The 18,759-nt window shown below is 38.5% G+C and overlaps 1 protein-coding gene across 7 annotated transcripts in view; it reads left to right on the top strand.

The window, feature by feature from the left end:
- Positions 1-1,522: 1,522 nt before the first annotated feature.
- GCFC2 (GC-rich sequence DNA-binding factor 2) overlaps positions 1,523-18,759 on the top strand; it is a 30,049-nt gene continuing 12,812 nt past the window's right edge. The window contains exons 1-11 of one of the 7 annotated variants that reach the window (XR_014796506.1): positions 1,523-1,859; positions 4,001-4,126; positions 5,639-5,863; positions 8,486-8,583; positions 9,054-9,169; positions 12,559-12,745; positions 14,229-14,352; positions 15,218-15,299; positions 15,841-15,953; positions 16,690-16,889; positions 18,526-18,663. Coding sequence is in view for 3 of the 7 variants with exons in the window: in XM_084900869.1 (XP_084756995.1) it covers positions 1,580-1,859; positions 4,001-4,126; positions 5,639-5,863; positions 8,486-8,583; positions 9,054-9,169; positions 12,559-12,745; positions 14,229-14,352; positions 15,218-15,299; positions 15,841-15,953; positions 16,690-16,889; positions 18,513-18,663 (1,702 nt within the window). In the remaining 4 variants the exon portion in view is untranslated. Of the gene's footprint in view, positions 1,860-4,000; positions 4,127-5,638; positions 5,864-8,485; positions 8,584-9,053; positions 9,170-12,558; positions 12,746-14,228; positions 14,353-15,217; positions 15,337-15,840; positions 15,954-16,689; positions 16,890-18,512; positions 18,664-18,759 lie in introns of those variants that run through there. The other 6 variants (XR_014796507.1, XM_084900869.1, XR_014796505.1 and 3 more) reach the window with 6 other exon arrangements.

The following is an 18,759-nucleotide window of genomic DNA, read 5'->3' as shown; positions in this document are numbered from 1 at the left end:
TCTGAAAAGTGTCTTCCCTCTTTACCCTCTGCAACAGGGAACTTCTCACTGGCCATCTGATTCCTCAGGTTACAGATCCATACCATCCCCAGGATGTAACATCTTACTCTACCCTTTGAAAATTTTCCCATTTCTCTTTATCTTAGACTGGAGTCCCAATATTTCCTATGCAACTATGTCCCAAATATTAAATGGGACATATTTATCTTTTAAAAACTCCTCATTTATCTGAAATTCAGATTTTACTAGACATCCACTACACACACACACACACACACACACACCTAAATTTAACAACTCTAGAGCATTTATTCTTCTTTCCCTGGGATCAGGGGAGGAAGCCCACAATTCCCTCCTCTACTAAACAAGTTCTGTTTCTTTTGCCCTCTCCCATCCAGGCCATAACCAGAGAAAACCACTTATCTCACCTCTCTCCCTTAGAACAAACACTTGGCTTATGTTTTAAACAGCAGACTTCTTTTCTGTCTCAGTAGTATACCACCTGTTTGTTAACATATTTGCAGCCTCCAACAAGTTACATTGATTAATTTGTTCTCAGGTTTCAGAATACTCTCATCCACACGTTTAATCTATTGAATTCATGTTCACTCAGTATTTATATAAGTAGTACTGGCACATCAAGATGCGTAAGAGAAGGGTCACTGTAGTTTAAAATGAGGAGGTAAGCAACTATCCCACATCAGCTGATGGCTCTGAACCTAGCTGAAAACACCGAAGTCACATTTCTCTTGGACATAGATTGTAAATTGGTGACATTTGACAAGAAAGACAGCCTCTGGAACACCAGCATCACACATATTTTTCTTACATTTCTCCCTTTCTGAGCAAAGTGTCTGGAAACTTATCCCTTAAAACAATCCTTTCTATGAACCTCTTGGAAAGTCTTGAACTTTAAAACAGGAAAGGAAACGTGCGGAGGAATTAATCCCACATGGATACGATCAGAGGCACCGAAGTAAGAATGGGTTTTACCAAGTGGACCCATGGTGAACTCTCTTTCTCCACTCCCCAGCATTTTTCTAAGTTACACCCTTTTTTTTCAGATACTTTTTTTTTTCTTGTGGACCAAAGCATTTAACCAGGTTCTATTGATGCCTAGAAGCAATCATAAGACTTTTACTTATTTGCACACCTATCCTTCATACATAGATTTCACTGTTTGGCTTTCAGAAGCAATGCACACACACCACACACTTCACTTTGTCTCATTCCCGGTTAGAGAGAGAAAACTGTACTCTCTCCAGAAAATAGGGAACAGCAGACTGGGTTCCAGGCCAGGACGCGGGCAGAGCGATTCCCAACCAGGGTTGCGCCAGGTCAGCCTGTGAGTGGGAACTTGGCGCCAGGCTGGCCTCCCAGAGGGAGCCCTGTGTATCCCGCGTCCCCAGGGCAACCAACTCCCAGAAGGCCAGGCACGCATGCGCACGGCGAAGGGGCGTGGCCAGCGCGCGGAGCGTGCGCGCGCAGGCAGCGGCCGGCGGGAGGGCCGTGTCGCCCGGCGGTGACCCTGGTTGGCTGCGCCGGAAGTGGGCGCGCGCGGGGCGGCCGGGTCTCGGCCATGGCTCACAGGCCGAAAAGGACCTTCCGGCAGCGCCGAGCCGACTCCAGTGACAGCGACAGCGCCGAGGAGCCGCCGGCTGAACCCGGGGCGCCGGGGGAGCAGGCAGTCCCGGGCCCTGAGGAGGAAGGGCCCCCCCATGAAGGAGACCGCGCGGAGGCCGCGGAAAGGCCCCTTCGCGCCCGCGGCCCTCGGGGCCGGGGCCGGGGCCGGGTTTGGGCCACTTCTCGGCGCGCGGCCGGAGCGGCTCCCCGAGCGGACGGCGCTGCGGGCGTCCCAGGTGACTGGGGGCGGCGGAGGCGGGGTGGGCGCCCCAGGGGACGGGTAGGGGCGGAGCGGGAAGAGGCCCCCAGAGGTTTCTGTGTCCCGCTGCGGGCCACGAGCGACGCTCCGTCGCGGGGTGGTGGTGAGCGAGGTGGCCTGCCCGCCAGCAGGCCCGCAGCCCGCAGCCCGCAGCCCCCCATTGGGCTCCGGGGGAGTAGAAGGAATCCTGCGCGGTTTGGAGGCTCATCTGTACCAGCCGCTGAACCATCACCGGTTATAGCTTTAGTGCAGGACTCGCTGTTTATGGCAAATCGTCACAAAAAAGTTAAATCAGTGATTTGCGAAAACCGAGATAAAAAGAACAATGTGTATATACCACTAAGTAACAGTACATGGATGACACTGTAGACTGTGTCAATAATGGCGTTAAATACAACGCAGTGCTTTTTAGGTACCTATGTGTGTGTGTTTTTAAAAAAATATATATTTTATTGATTTTTTACAGAGAGGAAGGGAGAGGGATAGAGAGCTAGAAACATCGATGAGAGAGAAACATCGACCAGCTGCCTCCTGCACACCCCCCACCGGGGATGTGCCCACAACCAATGTACATGTCCTTGTCTGGAATCGAACCTGGGACCCTTCAGCCTGCAGACCGAGGCTCTATCCACTCAGCCAAACCGGTCTTGGCGGTACCTATGTGTTCTTAAGTATAGGATCCAAGCAGCATAAATGTGTTTGCACAGAATGTATGTTTTTCTACTCTCTCTGAGTCATCTTGTCACCGGAAAGGGGCTGGGACTGGAATGGGTCTGCCCTGCCATGGTCTGGAACGTGTGGGTTCTTGACTTCGTGTAGGACAGGAGTCGAGGTGATTTTGAGAGTGTTTATTAAAGCGTGGAACGGAGAAACAAAAGAAAGGCTTAAGATAGAAGAGGCAAGATCACAGCAGCAGGAGTGAGCCTGGGCTGGGCGGCCTGGACTCAGGGAACAAGTCACCCAGGCACCAGGTGACAGACCCAGAGCTGCTGCAGCCTGCTGCTCCCCTGGTTGCAAGTCTCCTGGGGGCGCTGGGAGCTTAGGTAGGGGGTGTAGTATGCTCAAAGAGAGCACGCACTGGGTCCTTTGTCTTTAGCCGTGGTCGGCAAACTCATTAGTCAACAGAGCGGTAAACCTGTGGCTCAAGAGCCGCAGTTTGCCGACCACTGGTCTTAAGGGTTTTTATCTGGTTTCCAAAGGCCGGTGATTTGTAGGAGGTCTAATGAGAGGATCCCAATAGAAGATTCAACAGCTTTTCTGGTGTGTCCTTTAATATATGCTGATGAATCAAAATGAGCTAATAAGGGAATGTGGGAATTTCTCTGGTGAGCGTCACTGCTTTACTTTTATCTTGGATTTGTTTGTCCCTAATTGGGTTTTGGTATTTATCATCCCCCTCCCCCATGAACTTGAGTTGAAAGCTCTGCTTCTCCACTGGTTAACTTTGTGACATTGGACATGTTATTTAACCTCTCCAGTCCTGATGAGGATGCTAGTTTTCCTCAGTAATAGCACTTACTTTATAGGATTGTGAATGTTAAATGAAATAAACTATATAAAACAAGTTACAATGTGTCTAACACACGGGTCGGCAAACTGCGGCTCTCGAGCCACATGCAGCTCTTTGGCCCCTTGAGTTTTTAGCAAAGGCCAGCTTAGGAGTAATTAAGTTAATAACAGTGTACCTACCTATATAGTTTAAGTTTAAAAAATTTGGCTCTGAAAAGAAATTTCAACCTTGTATTATTGATACTTGGCTCTGTTGACTTATGAGTTTGCTGACCACTGGCCTAACACATTCTAAGAGCACATTAACTTGGTGGTTGTTTTATACTTATTTACTACAACTATTTTTTTCCCCTCTGGTGTTCCCTTTCCTCTTCTCATTGCATCCTTTAAAGGAGTATTTTACTCCTTGAAAGGAGTTCAAGTAGGGTAAGCCTTTGCATATATTTTAGACTGTCCATTGGTTTCAGAGAGAACGGAAGTTGGAGAAAGATCTGTATGTGGAGTAAAATTAGAACACCATATTATACGTATGCCATGGTATTGCTCAGAATTTTTATTATTGATTCTAATATCCTGACTCTTTGTTATATTAAAAAAATATCTCGTTAGAATGCACAACAGTTGACCTTTCAACCGATGAAGAGATTGGAACATACGATGCCTCAGAAAGTAAGGATGATCAGAGCTCATCTTCCGACAGCTCCAGCTCTCTGGAAGAGGAATTTTCATCAATAGGTTGGTAATTTTTGTGATTTTGTTTAGGAACTTTATTTCTAATATCAGTATTTCCTGTACCATTGATCTTATTATTAATAACATAAACTGTAGTCAAGTATGGGGCAAGTAGGATATTACTAATGATGGTCTAAGTTTCTGCATTACATAACATGCCCAACCTCAGACAGCTTATAAGAAGCACAGCTAAGATTCAAACCCAGCCACTGCCCCAGAGCCTGTGTCCTTTTAAAAAAACAAAACATAAAAACAAAAACAAAACATGTTTTTTATTGATTTCAGAGAGGAAGAAAGAGACAGAAATATCAGTGATTAGAGAGAATCCTTAATCGGCTGCCTTCTGCATGCCCCACACTGGGAATCAAGCCTCATCCTGGGCATGTGCCCTGACTGGGAATCAAACCATGACCTCCTGGTTACATACTGGTTTCTAGCTATTATCAGGTACTAGCAGTAGCACTTCAGTAGCTACTGCTTTATAATAAACACTTTTTGTTTTACTTAAGTTATTTGAAATCTGTCTCTTTTATTTATTTATTCTTTTCTGTTTAAAAAATTGGAATATTTCTGTATCTCTAGGAATTTGACCTTTTTTCTATTTATTCTCAAAGGAATTTGGACCAGTTTGTGGGAAAGGTTAGAAAATAATTACTTGAGCCTCAATGTCTTGACACCCCTCATTAATATTTTCAAGTGCTTGAAAGGGTAAAAATTTCTCTTGCCATTTGGTTTATTTTAGTATTTGCTTACAAAACCATTTCTTCCCACAGTGTAAAGATAAAAAAGATGTTGTTACTTAAATATTTTTTCACCTGGTAAATGAACCTGATTATTTCTTGTACTTTTTTTTAACATCTCACATGTATTCACATGGGAATCACCACACTACCTTGAAGGCTAAATTGGCTCTGTGATAACTGTAGTCTGTTTCTCACTTCCCTTTATGCCTAGATGTCCAATGGAGAGGGGTGGATGATAGCATAGTGTCCCTGTTACTTTGTATGTCACACTAGTCTATCACCAACTGATCTGTTTCTTCCTGGTCGAAGAAACAAATACATATTTAATTTATTTACAATATATGAACATTAAGACATTTTATTACGTCTATCACCAACTAACCTCTTCAGTCGTCACTGACTGAACAACTCATGCTAGGCCCTCTCCCATCTCTACCCTGACAACTCAGCTTCTAGAAATAAAATGGCTAGCCCTCAAAAAAAGTCAGCAACAGCAGCTGATGGATAAGAGTTAAAAGATAAATTGGAATGGTTTCAGTATATTTTCTGATACTTCTTCATTTGGTTTATTTAAAAATAAATTTTAAAAATTAAAACTTATTTAATCTCTGTCAAGATAGTTTTAATTCAGAAGTATAGTGTGAGCCATTTACATTCATATCAAAATAATGGGAAAAAATTAGAAAACCAGTTTGTTTGTTTGTTTTAATGTGAAGAGTATTTATTTCTGTTGCTGTTTGGTTTTTAATATTCCCCTCTTTGTTTCTTTTAGTAAATATCCCTGATGCAGCTTTTATTCAGGCAGCCCGCAGAAAACGTGAATTGGCCAGGGCCCAAGAGGACTATATTTCTTTGGATGTAAAACATATTTCTACCATCACTGATACGAAGAAAGATAGTGATGAAGACCCTGAGAGTGAGCCTGATGACCATGAAAAAAGAATACCATTTACACTAAAGCCTCAAACACTTAGACAAAGAATGGCTGAAGAAACAAGTACGTATTTAATTTATTTACAATATATGAACATGAAGGCTTTTTATTAGGATACTAGAGGCCAGGGCCAGCTGTGGACCCCCATCTCTAAGCAACTACTGAAAGGAAATTAGTCTGAGCTGTTATTTTGGGGTAACGTCTTGGGTAAAAGCCTGTTCTGTGTCCTGGAGGAACCTGGCAGAGAGCTTTGCACCGCATAGCCACTCAATGAATGTCCTTGATGTGTGACGCCAGGTCGGTGACACCATCGGGAATATTCAGGGCATTCGTGCTCCATGATCCTCAGCCAGCAGGACAGCTTCCCTAGGCGGGGGGGGGGGGGGGGGGGGGGCGGTCCACAGTCACATACCCTCTTGCCATCCAACTATGCCAGCTCCCTGTGCTCTTCCTAGAACACACCTTAGAGGGCCTGCATCAGCTGGTGAGGTCAGGCCAGAGTTTGGATTGCCTCAGGTATTTGATAAGTACAGAGATTTAACCTTACCGTGGGCCTGGTAGTGGCTGTTCCCACTGTGGGAGCAGCAGCTCATCCCGGTCAGCCAAACGGTGCTCCCACTGTGGGAGCACACTGACCACCAAGGGGCAGCTTCTGCATTGAGCTGACATAACCACAGGTCAACCAGTCGTCTGGTCATTGCACCATTCGGTCGCTAGGCTTTAAATATACTATATAAACTAGAGCAGATGTCACCAACCGGTGATCTATGAGTCCGAAAGGTTGGCAACCATTGGACTAGAGGCCCGATTTCACGAAATTTGTGCATGGGGTATCCCCTCAGTCCAGCCTGCACCCTCATGCAATCCGGGACCCCTCGCTCCTAATCACCTGCTTGCTCCTTACCACTTGGCTCACCACTCCTCACTGCCCACCTGCTTGCTCCTTACTGCTTGGCTTGCTGCTCCTTAGCGCTGCCTCAGGTGGGAGAGGCTCCCGTTACCACTACTGCTCTCATCGCTGTGAACCTGGCTTCTTAGTGGCACTCCTGCTGTGGGGATGGTGAGCGCTGACCACCACGGGGAAGCTCCTTCGTTGAGCATCTGCCCCTGGTAGTCAGTGCACATCATGGCAACTGGTCTTTCCCCCCTAAAGGTAGCTGGGCTTTTATATGTGTGGAGATATATATATATATATATGGAGGCCCGGTGCATGAAATTCTTGCACAAGTAGGGTCCCTAGGCCTGGCCAGCGATAAAAGCCAATCTGTGGAGTGACTGGGGCAAACAGGGGTCCCCTGCTGGCACTTACTTTGGCCAGCCTGGTGCCACCCACTCACCAGCCCCGCCCCCCATCACCACTAGTCACCTCCCTCTGTGGGGTGGCCAATAGGGTAATGGGGGGGGGGTCCCCCCGCTGGCACCCACCTTGGTTGGCCTGAGGCCTGGGGGCAGCTCCTGCATTGTATGTGTGCCAGCCCCTGGTGGTCAGCGTGTGTCATAATGACCAGTCATTTGCCTTTCAGTTTATTTGCATAGTAGGCTTTTATTATATGGGATAGATCATTTGATCTCCACTTGTTATTTTTGACAGGTTAAAAAAATGTCAAAGTCTTATTTTTGGTATTGAAATATTTCATTGTCACCTTTAAAGATGGGTTTTTATTGAGTTTGAGGTTTTTGTTTTTAGCATGGAAGGAGTGGGGAGAAAAATTGATGTGAGAGAGAAACATTGATAAGCTGCCTCCCACACACATCCCAGTCTGGGATTGAACCTGAAAACTAAGCATATGCCATGGCCAGAAATTGAGCCAGTGACTCTTCAGCAGGGGTCCTCAAACTTTTTAAAGTGGAGGCCAGATCACGGTCCCTCAGAGAGCTGGAGGGCCGGACTATATGAACTACTAATTCCTACTGTAACACCTCGGCTGCGCTCACTGCCCAAAAAACCTGGCGGGCCAGATCAGACTCCTCTGCGGGCCGCATGTGGCCCGCGGGACGTAGTTTGAAGACCCCTGCTTCAGTGCATGGGACAATGCTCAAATAACTGAGCCGTGCTGGCCAGGGCATATAAAGGTTATTTTTTAAACTTGTAAGCATCTACAGGGGTTTTATGTGTCGGGTATTAAAATCTTCTCTGCTATATTAAACAATTTTCTCAAGCAATAATTTAGATCTCAAAGGACCATTTTCACATTTCTCATTTATAAAAAATACTATGTTTTGCCAACATTTTTGTTACTTCAATACTTTTATTTCAGAGTGAGACTTGGTTCCTTATAACCTAAAAGTTATTTTTAAATATTTAGATTCTCGTGCAGAATTGAGAGACTGATAGGGAAAACCAAACATTGTGTGTTTTTTTCAAGCTTTTTTTTAATGAATTATGACGTTTTGAGTGGGACATTTAGGAGATGAATATAGTTTCTGGAGTTAAATTGATAGATTTCAAGGCCCAGCTTCAGCAGTCTTCAGACAAGTTGTTTAACCTTCTAATAATTGAGTTTTCTCATTTATAAAATGAGAGTAGTAATAATGCCTTCTTCCCAGAATTATTGTGAAGAATAAGTTAACACTTCTAAAAGGCTGCTAAGCCAGCACATAATAAGCCTGCTAAAAATGTTAGTTGCTATATTAGAATTGGAAAAATATTGAATATTTATCCATGAACTGTTGTGTTTTTCTTAGCAACCAGAAATGAAGAATCAAGTGAAGAAAGTCAGGAAAATGAAAAACAAGATGCTTGGGAAGAGCAGCAAATGAGGAAAGCAGTTAAAATCACACAGGTAAATTTTTTTTTTTATGTCATGTATTAGTTTCCTGTGGCTCCTATAACATTACCACAAATGTGACAGCTTAAAGCAAGAGATATTTATTCACCCACAGTTGTGGAGTCTAGAAGTCTGAACTCAAAGTGTTGCAGGGCTGTGATCCATCTTTCTCTTTCTCTCTCCCTCCCTCCCTCCCTCCCACTTTCCCTTCCTCCCTCCCACCTTCCCTCCCTCCTTCCCTCTTTCTCATGTCCTCAAGTGAGGATTAAAGAAAAAGAAAAATAAGATTTTATAATTTGTCTCTTACGTGTTACCTTAAAGTTCTTTATTTGAAAACAGGATATAAAAATATCTTATTGTAACTATGAAAAATGTCAATAGCATAGAATTTTGAGCTAGTGAAATCTTAAAGTATATAATCTGCCTTTATGTTAATAATTGTAAGATTAATGAATGTTGAGAACTAACGTTTATATTATTTTTAGGGAAGAAACATAGATCTTTCTCATAGTAGTGAATTTCAAACAGTGAAGATGTTTGATACTTCCATTTCATTTCCACCGGTAAATTTAGAAATTATAAAGAAGCAAATAAATAGAAGGTAAGTAATATTCCCATTAAAATTTACACTTGTCCTAGACATTTAATAGTGAAAATTTAGCACCATATATATATATATATATATATATATATATATATATATATATATGGTGCTAAATTTTCATATATATATATAGTCTTTTAAACTATTTTTTTAAAAATATATTTTATTGATTTTCTACAGAGCGGAAGAGAGAGGGATAGAGAGTTAGAAACATCAATGAGAGAATCATCGATAAGCTGCCTCTTGTACACCCCTTACTGGGGATGTGCCCGCAACCAAGGTACATGCCCTTGACCGGAATAGAATCTGGGACCTTTCAGTCTGCAGGCTGACGCTCTATCCACTGAGCCAAACCGGTTTCGGCTATAGTCTTTTAAACTATTAACTAAAAGTATTAATCTTAAATAGATTGATAAGAAAAATAGCATCACCTATGTTACCACACTAGCACAACTGATTTCTTTTTTCAAATATGTCCTTTTAATCTTTATAAGAAGTATCTATTACATGACTAATTTCAATAAATATCAAATTTTGCTGGGGTGGTTGTGTGTGTGTGTGTGTGTGTGTGTGTGTGTGTGTGTGTGTTTAATCCTCATATGAGGATTTTTTTCCATTGATTTTTTTTAGAGAAACACATTTATTGGTGGCCTCTTGAGCATGCTCTGACCAGGGCCCAGGCTGGGGAAATTCTGTGTATTTTTACTTAGTGTTGTTATAAGTATTTATCAGCATTGTTATATAGCCCTTAATTTTTTAAATATTATATTGGGAGTGATGACAGCAAGATGCCAGAATACAAAACTCTAGATGTCATTCCTTCAGAGATACCAACTTAACAATAATATGTGTTTTAAAAGCATTTGAGAACTCCAGAAATCAGGTAGGAAGTCACAGTACCCCAGGTAGGCTCAAAGCCAAGAACAGTCACATTGTACTGGATAAAAAAAAGCCATTTCATTTCAATTGCATCAGCCCCTCCCATAAGCTATCACTGCTTGTGATTAGAGAGAAAAAACTGAACTCATGACTTCTCCATTGGGAGGGAAAAAGAAGAGTGGGACAAACATCCAACGTTCTTGCTTTTAGGGAGACTGCCCAAAGTACTAATTTCTGCCTTGTCTGTCTTGGAGCACTAATGGGGAACTGTCACACCTTGGATGCCTGGGGCCACACAGGATGAAAGAGAGTCCAGTGGCTTATTGCAGAGCCAGCCAGAGGGAACAGGAGACTACAGACTCCTGAGAAAGAAACCCACAAACCTGTGTTTGGGAAATTTCATCTAGAAGCTTAGAGAAGATGCATCCCCCATAAAAATTTTGAGAAAACACACTCTCCCTAAAGAATCTCTAGCCAGGCTACTTAGTGAAGTTCCTCTCCAGTACAAAGCATTTTCAAATACACAAAACAAAAACAATCAAACACATGAAAGAACAGGGAGACATTGCTCAAAGAAACCAAGTAAATCTTCAGAACCAATCCTAAAGAAACAGATCGTGAATTACCTAAGAATTTATACTAGTCTTCCTAAAGAAATTCAGTGTGCTACAAGAGAACACAGCTAAATGAACTCAGGATAACAAAACATGAATGAAGTTAGAATATCAACAGAAACTATTAAAAAAAAACAGATTCTGGAGATGAATACAGTAATTGAATTGAAAAGCTTGCTGGAGGAGATCAACAGGCTTGATCAAACAGAAGAAAGAAGCAATGACGAGTAAGACTGGTCATTTGAAATTATCAAGTCAGAAACAAAAGGAAAAAGAATGAAGAAGAGTGAATAATGTTTAAGGGATTGATAGGACACCATTAGGTAGAACAACATATATATTATGGAAGTCCAAGAAGAATTAGAGGCAGATTTGGGCACAGAGTTTATCCTATATAATAAAAGGGTAATATGCAAATTAACCATAATGGCAGAACAACCAGGAATGACCAGTTGTTATGACAAACACTGACTACAGCATTTTTGCTAAAATTAAGGCAAATCCCATAATAGTTTGTTTCATTTTAAATGTTTTCTGTTTTACTACTTAGAATGTAGTTTGTATCTTTAGATGTATAAAAGAATAAATCTGCTGAAACCGGTTTGGCTCAGTGGTAGAGCCTCGGTCTGCGGACTGAAAGGTCCCAGGTTCGATTCCGGTCCAGGGCATGTACATTAGTTGCAGGCACATTCCCGGTAGGGGGGTGCAAGAGGCAGCTGGTCGATGTTTCTTATCGACGTTTCTAGCTCGCTCGCGCGCGCTCTCTCTCTCTCTCTCTCTCTCTCTCTCTCTGTCTCTCTCTCTCTCTCCCTCCCTCCCTCCCTCCCTCCCTTCCTCTCTGTAAAATATCAATAAAATATATATTTTTAAAAAAAAGAATAAATCTGATAGTAAAAGTCTAATTAGTTATAAGATTTGATATAAGGAAATATTATCCTGCCAAGTACTGTATTTTTTCTTTTTCTTTATTTCTTTTTTTTTTTTTTTTTTTTTTGGCAAGTACTGTGTTTTTAAAGATTTTCTTCTTTTTTTTAATACCTGGGAATTTTTTCTGATACCCTAGGGCCTTAAATTTTTCTCCCTTGTATAAATCAGCTTTAAAATAACTTCATACCTTTATCATATTGCAGTCGTAATATCTTGGTCATAGTTGTTCAGTTAAATGGTTTGACATAGAAAACATTTTATAGCATTTTATAGTGAAATAAATATATGGAAATCTTAATTTATACCAGTTTTTAAATATTCTGTTATCTCAGTATTCTAGAGGCACAGCTGTTTTTGTAAATAAGTTTTATTGGAGCTTATGTTTGTGCATTTCTGTGTTGTCTGGCTGCTTTCATACTACAACACAGATTTGAGTACATAGTTGCAACACAACCATCTAGCCTCCAAAGCTCAAAATATTTACTATGTGGACTTCATAGAAAAAATTCTCCAACCTTAGTCTACATCATTGCTTTTCAGTAGTGATGTTAAATGATGAGGTTGCCTTAATTCAGGATTATTTTTGTAACAACTATCATTTTTTTTTTCAATACTCTTTTTTTTTTAAATTTGGAAGAAAAGAACTAGAATTACAACTATTTGATGTAGTATTGCATATAACTTAGGATTTTATGCAAAAGGAAAGGACTAAAACGATCCTGTTATTAGCTTGAGCACCTAAAAACCTAAGTGTCCTTTCCCACTTTTCTCTTCAAGACCACTTTCTTTGTGATGCTCTCTGCTCAGCAAGTCTCATAAGCCCAGGTTTATGAGATTGTCAGTTTCCTTGATAGTCTCTGTAGGGTAGCTTTGAAAAAACTCGCATCAGACTGCTACTTACTATAGTAGAAATGAAAATTTGAAAAAATAAATCCATTTTTATTTGTCTTTATTTTATTTCTATAGATTAACATTACTGCAGGATACTCACCGCTCACACCAGAGAGAATATGAAAAATATGTAGAAGATGTCAAAAGCTCAAAGAATGCCATCCAGAACCTAGAAAATTCATCAGATCAAGCTCTAAATTTTAAATTCTATAAAAGCATGAAAATTTATGTGGACAATTTAATTGACTGTCTTAATGAAAAGGTACATGACTATAGATATTTATATCATTTTTTTAGAGAAATTCTCTTATGTGATTTACAAAAAGCCTGAATTCCACAACTAAATACTTACCTCTAGTATTTTTTCTTACACATTTTTATGTACTGTGATATTAAGCATTCGCTTACTATTGGATAGCTAAGATAGTATAAAGTTTTGTTTATAAATGTATGTGTTAAACTTTCATCTGTTTAAGAAAAATTCCTAAAAAGTAAATTATTAAGTCAAAGGGTCTAGATATTTCTAAAGCTTATGAAACATTGCTAAACTATTCTCTAGAAAAATTGTACGTTTTATTTTTAGTTTACTACATTAAAAAAGGTTATTGTTTTCATATATTTATTTTTATCTCAGACAAACCCTTTGTTTTACTAACACATGTAGCTTTTCTCCTTTTGAATTATTTTTCTCCTTTGCCCACTTATCTTTTTGGTTCAATTGGAGATTTTTTTTCCCCCTTTTTTTTCCTTAGTGTTTTTTCTCCAGTTTTTTAGTGCTTTAAATTTTTAATGCTTTTTCCTACTTGATGTATATATAAACTTTCTAGTTTGTTTTGTCTTCTGGTTTTGTTTTTGCAATGGTTTTCCAATAATCACGTTTTTTGAGAATTTTGTGTTAATCAGATTGATGAATCATTTTTTCCTTTATAGTTTCTCACTTTTTTATATACATTCTAAATCCACATAGAAAGATCTTGTTCCTTTTTTTTAACCATTTTAGAAATACAGTACACTTTACTTTCTGCATTATTTTTTATTCACTATTATTTTAAGTTGACCACCTTTTAATATCACTTGGTAGTTACCACCTTTTAATATCACTTGGTAGTTACTTTCTGAAAAATTTATTACAATGTAGTTTTCTTCATTCATCCTTTAAAAATCACACTGTTAAAGTCTTACTAGTCTACACATTGATGTGTTCATAGCAGCATCTATGAAACATCATTGGAGTGGAGGAAATTACCTCAGAAATATAAGAATGCCAGTTTCAGTTAATCACTCATTTCTGTCTCACAGCTTTTTTACCTATTTAGTCTCTTCATACTCCACTTTTTATAATTTTACCAGTTTCCTCAAGTTCCCACCACCCACCACCACCACCACCACCACCACCACCACCACCACCACCACACTCACAGACTGCTCCCTTGGCCTGTAAAAATGGCTACACCCAACAACCCATCATTTTCTCCTCTTCTAGCTCAAACAGATAAAATTCTTATCTGTCCACTCTTCAGCCCATTTGGTTTCATTATTTATGATATTTATAGCTGTGTAGTACAGTAAGTTGATTTTCTGGTTTTTTAATATTGAAAGTATTAGCAGCTAGGTCTGTTCCTCACAGCATTTTTTTTTTTTTAACTAGAGGTGATAGTATCCAAATGTTTATATGAGATTTAATGATTACATTTTATTATTTATTATTGATGATCCTCAAAATGTTACTTATATATGTGTTGCAGATTATCAACATCCAAGAAATAGAATCATCCATGCATGCACTCCTCTTAAAACAAGCCATGATCTTTATGAAACGCAGGCAAGATGAATTAAAACATGAATCAACGTATTTACAACAGTTATCACGTTAGTGTTTTACATCTTCAATATAATTCATTATTTATCATGCTAAATTATTAGCTAGCGAATAAAAATATTCCTGTATTTAAAAAATAATGTCTTTACGAATTTTTCCAAGAATCTTTAACCGACTCCCTTCTAAAAATCCCAAAACATTTAGAGGATTTTAAAAGGTCTTAAATTAAGTTTTAAGACTAAAAAATATAACTTCCAGTTATTTAGGATTGAGACAAAATATGTATATCGCCATTTAATGACTATTTTAATATAAGTTGGCATAAATTCATAGACTTTCTCAGAACTCTAACTTTATAAAATTTCCATGGCCCTTCCATAGATTGGTTATGGATGTTAAAGAAATTCTGGTTGATTTCATTATTTAAGATTGGGGTGCTTTTAGTTTTCACATTGGTTTTGTATTTTCTAGGATGTCTTTCATTAAGGCACTCAAGGGATAGTGAAAGTAATGACATCAAGTAGATGATAATAGCAAAAGCAAAATGACTTTCAAATAGGACATTGAGTGGTCATGCATTATGGTACATGCCAAAATAGGAAGTAATATGAATGACATATTGGGAATGCAAATGTATCTAGCATTTAGCTACAGGGACAAAAAAACTGGTGAAAACTACTAAAACAGGATCTGAGATAAAGAAATTAGAGGAATTTTGTTACTCTCCTCAATATATATTTTCTTAAGCTCCCAAACTCAATGCCTATTAATGCATTGTACTTTCATTGTATGATGTAATATAGAATTTAAGCATATAATATGTTTATACACACACACACACACACACACATATGTATACACAACCAAGATATAACATTTGTTTTCAAAGTTTCACTTTATTTCTTTTGAAAATAGGCAAAGCTGAGACATCAACAAATGGAAGCTTGGCTATAGATGAAAAAATTCAATGTATTTTAGAAGAAATTGAATCTCGAAGGTAGCTATATAAAGTGAAGACTTAAAAGCATCATTGAGCAAGTATTTTTCACTACTTAAATATAATTAACTACATGGTATAATTAACCATAACCTAAGAAATTAATTTGTGAGAATAATGTAAAACCAAAATATAGCTTAGCAATCTTAATTAAATATAATTAAATCCTCAATTCCAGGGTTTAAAGACACACTGGTGTATTTGGATCAGTCAAAAGGAATAAATAAAATGGCATTTATCAGGCTGGAAATTGCTGCTCAGTAGAAGCCAGTCCTAATTGTATTGTTACCCGTTCTTCAAAGTCTGGGTAGCCTATGGGAATATCCTAAATGGGAATATCATAAGAAAAAAGAGGGAGAACAACCAATTCAAAATAATGAAGCTTAAATGTCAAAAATATTAACATAAAATTGTGTGCCAATATAATGCTGATTTCTGGGCATTTTAAATGAATTATGACTTCTACCTTCTGTTTTAAAGCATTTACTTTCAGCAGGAGCTATTTGCTTTTCATTGATTTCCGGTTTATTGAAAAATACAGGGCACAAAGAAGACAAGCAAGGGCACTTTCTGGGAATTGTGACCATCAGGAAGGGACTTCTAGTGATGATGAACTATCTTCAGCAGACATGGCTGACTTCCAAAAAAGTCAAGGTCAGCCACCAAGTTTCTAATGTATCTTTATTCGAAGTGGGAATTGCTTTGTATTAATTGTCCTTAGATAAGCTGTATAAAATAGGAAATTTTAGGGAAAAGAAGTGTTCTTGGAGACATTTTCTACCTTTGAAAGACTGGGATAAAACGAGCATTGTGAATATTACTGCATCTTTATAGTTTTTTCCCCTCATCCTTTCTCATTTCCTGTTGTAAAGGAACCATGAACATTATGAGTTTCATTGCTCACCACGTACTTTCTGTATTATCACTTGTAATTTAAAATAATTGAATACAGTAAAGCCATTTTACCATTATGAGAAGGTAAAAGGTGTATAGTTGAAAGCGTTGTGGGCTTTGCAGTCAGTGAGATGGCTTTGAAGAGGACCTCCATTCAGTGTGATCTGGTACAGATTCCTTGACTTCCCTAACTGATGGGGTTTGCTTGCTTGTTTATTGTCTGTAATAGCTAGGCTAGTAACACCTAACTTTTAGGAAAGATAGTTATGATGAAATGAGATCATGTATTTGTAATGTTTTATCATATAGCAGGGACTCAATAAATGGTAGATTTTGTTACTATTGATATTACTATTACTAAAGTGACTTTTTAATGAAAACTAGTTTATATGTCAATATCAAAGGAAAGTTTCAACTCAGTTGATTTAGTAGTTATATATAACTACTTATAGGAAGCTCTGTTAAAATGCATCACAAAGACTCATTTTGTTCACAGGTGACATTTTACAGGATCATAAGAAGATCTTTGAAGATGTGCATGATGATTTTTCTAATATCCAGAATATTTTATTAAAATTTCAACAATGGCGAGAAAAGTTTCCTGATTCTTATTATGAAGCTTTCATTGGTTTATGCATACCAAAGCTTTTAAACCCCCTAATACGAGTTCAGTTGATTAATTGGAATCCTCTTAAGGTATTTATGCTTAACATATGAAAAATCCTGATCACATTAGTTACTTAAATTCCCTTGTTATCAGGTAGTTATAAAATACTTCACCTTTAGAGTTGGAGTTGACAGTTGGTGATTTGCAGTAATAACCTACATCTATCTTTACTTGGTTTGCACTTTATTTTTGAAGCTGAGTAACACTAAACACCAGTAAAGGAAACACTTTTTTTTAAAGCTGCTGCTTTGGTAAGTTTAAGATCACTGAAAAAAATAGAGGTAGTTTTAGGCCTTTAGTCTTGGAAAATCGACATGTACCAGGAGTTCTGAAGTTGGAGATGCCATCTTGGAAATAGTTGGTTAGTGAAGCTAGTGCATTGAGGAGGAGGGATTTTAATGAGGATTTGAAAAATATATAGGACTTAAACGGAGGGGAAAGAGAAGAAGGTATTTCATAAAGGTGCATAGAGAGAAATAGAGTTCAAGAGGTAGATACTGCACAGTGTTCAGGTCCTAAATTAATATGTATGAACTTTCTTTGGTAAATAAAGGGAGGAGTGACATGGTGAAAGTAATGGTGTAGGAAATGCTAGCAGTAGGCTTAGAGGGACGAAGATAAAAGGTGGGGGTATATATTGGAAGGATTTGCTGTAGCCCAAGTCCAAGGTGATGAATTCCTTATGTAGGGTGGTAGTAACAAAAAGAGAAAAAAGTTGATTGCAAGAAGTGTTCTGAAGCAAGAATCAGTAAAATGCTAGAATAAACCTAACACCCCGCATCCAAAGATAACCCCAACGTTTGGATTCTGGGTTGTTAGAACAATGGTAGCTTCATTAGTAGAAATGGGGACTTTTAAGAGGGGGAACAGTTTTTGAAGGAAGTTTCACTTTATAGAGAATAAAATAATAACAGGACATCTGTCTAGATATGCCTAATAAGGAAACAGAAATGAGATAATGAAAATGATAGGAAGAGAGGGGAGCTGAAGGTGAAGATTTAATAAAGAAAAAGATGGTGTCAGGTTCTTTTATCTTTCTCTGCCCTAGTCATGCATGTCTATTTGCTCTGTGTTAGGTATAAGGCCATACAGTCTTCATAGTATGGGAGCCAAGCTTATCTCTAAGAAAGTGGTAGGTAGTTGATGGGACAGCAGCCTAGTTGTTAACCACTCAAGCTGAATGGAATACTCTGTTAGGCCCAGCAGAGATCCGTTCATTCATTCATTCAACAAATAACTGGCCATTTGCTATTTGTCTAGTAAGCTAAGTCACTGGCAAAATACATATTTGTGCTTATGAGACTTTAGGGAGCCAGAAATGAATTTTGCATGAGGTAAATTTGTATAAATAAATAAGAATAACACATATTACCTTAAAAATGTGTATTTTGCTCCTGACAGTACTTGCAATATAGTCTGCTTTTAACTCACTGTGGGCATTTTGGGATTTGTCATAAAAATGTATGAAATGCATGCATATTGCATAGCCATCCTGTCTTACTCATGTCATCCTGCCTTGTCTTGGTGTTCTAGTACTGTATATATGGAGTTAAGTTAAGGAATTATTTGCTTTTAATCCTTAAAAAAGTTAGTCATTTTAAAATAAGCAAATGCTTAAGAATTTATTTATAACTGATAATTTTATTTATAAGTTTGATTCCATAGGTTTAAAACAGATGCCATGGTTCACATCTATAGAAAAGTTTATAGATAATAGTATGGAAGATTCAAAGAAGGAAGATAATTCTGATAAGAAAATCTTGTCTTCTGTCATCAACAAAACAATTATTCCACGACTTACAGGTACTGTTTTGTAATCTTAAATTGTTTTGGGGCAAAATATAAGATCATTATTTTCTGTACAGTTACAATTTTTTTCTCAGAAGTTTTTTAATACAA

The sequence above is a fragment of the Pipistrellus hanaki genome, assembly GCF_964339955.1.
Source record: "Pipistrellus hanaki genome assembly, chromosome: 12".
Lineage (NCBI taxonomy): Eukaryota > Metazoa > Chordata > Mammalia > Chiroptera > Vespertilionidae > Pipistrellus > Pipistrellus hanaki.
Note: the sequence above shows the minus strand (reverse complement) of the source record. Positions and strands in the feature narration are given on the sequence as shown.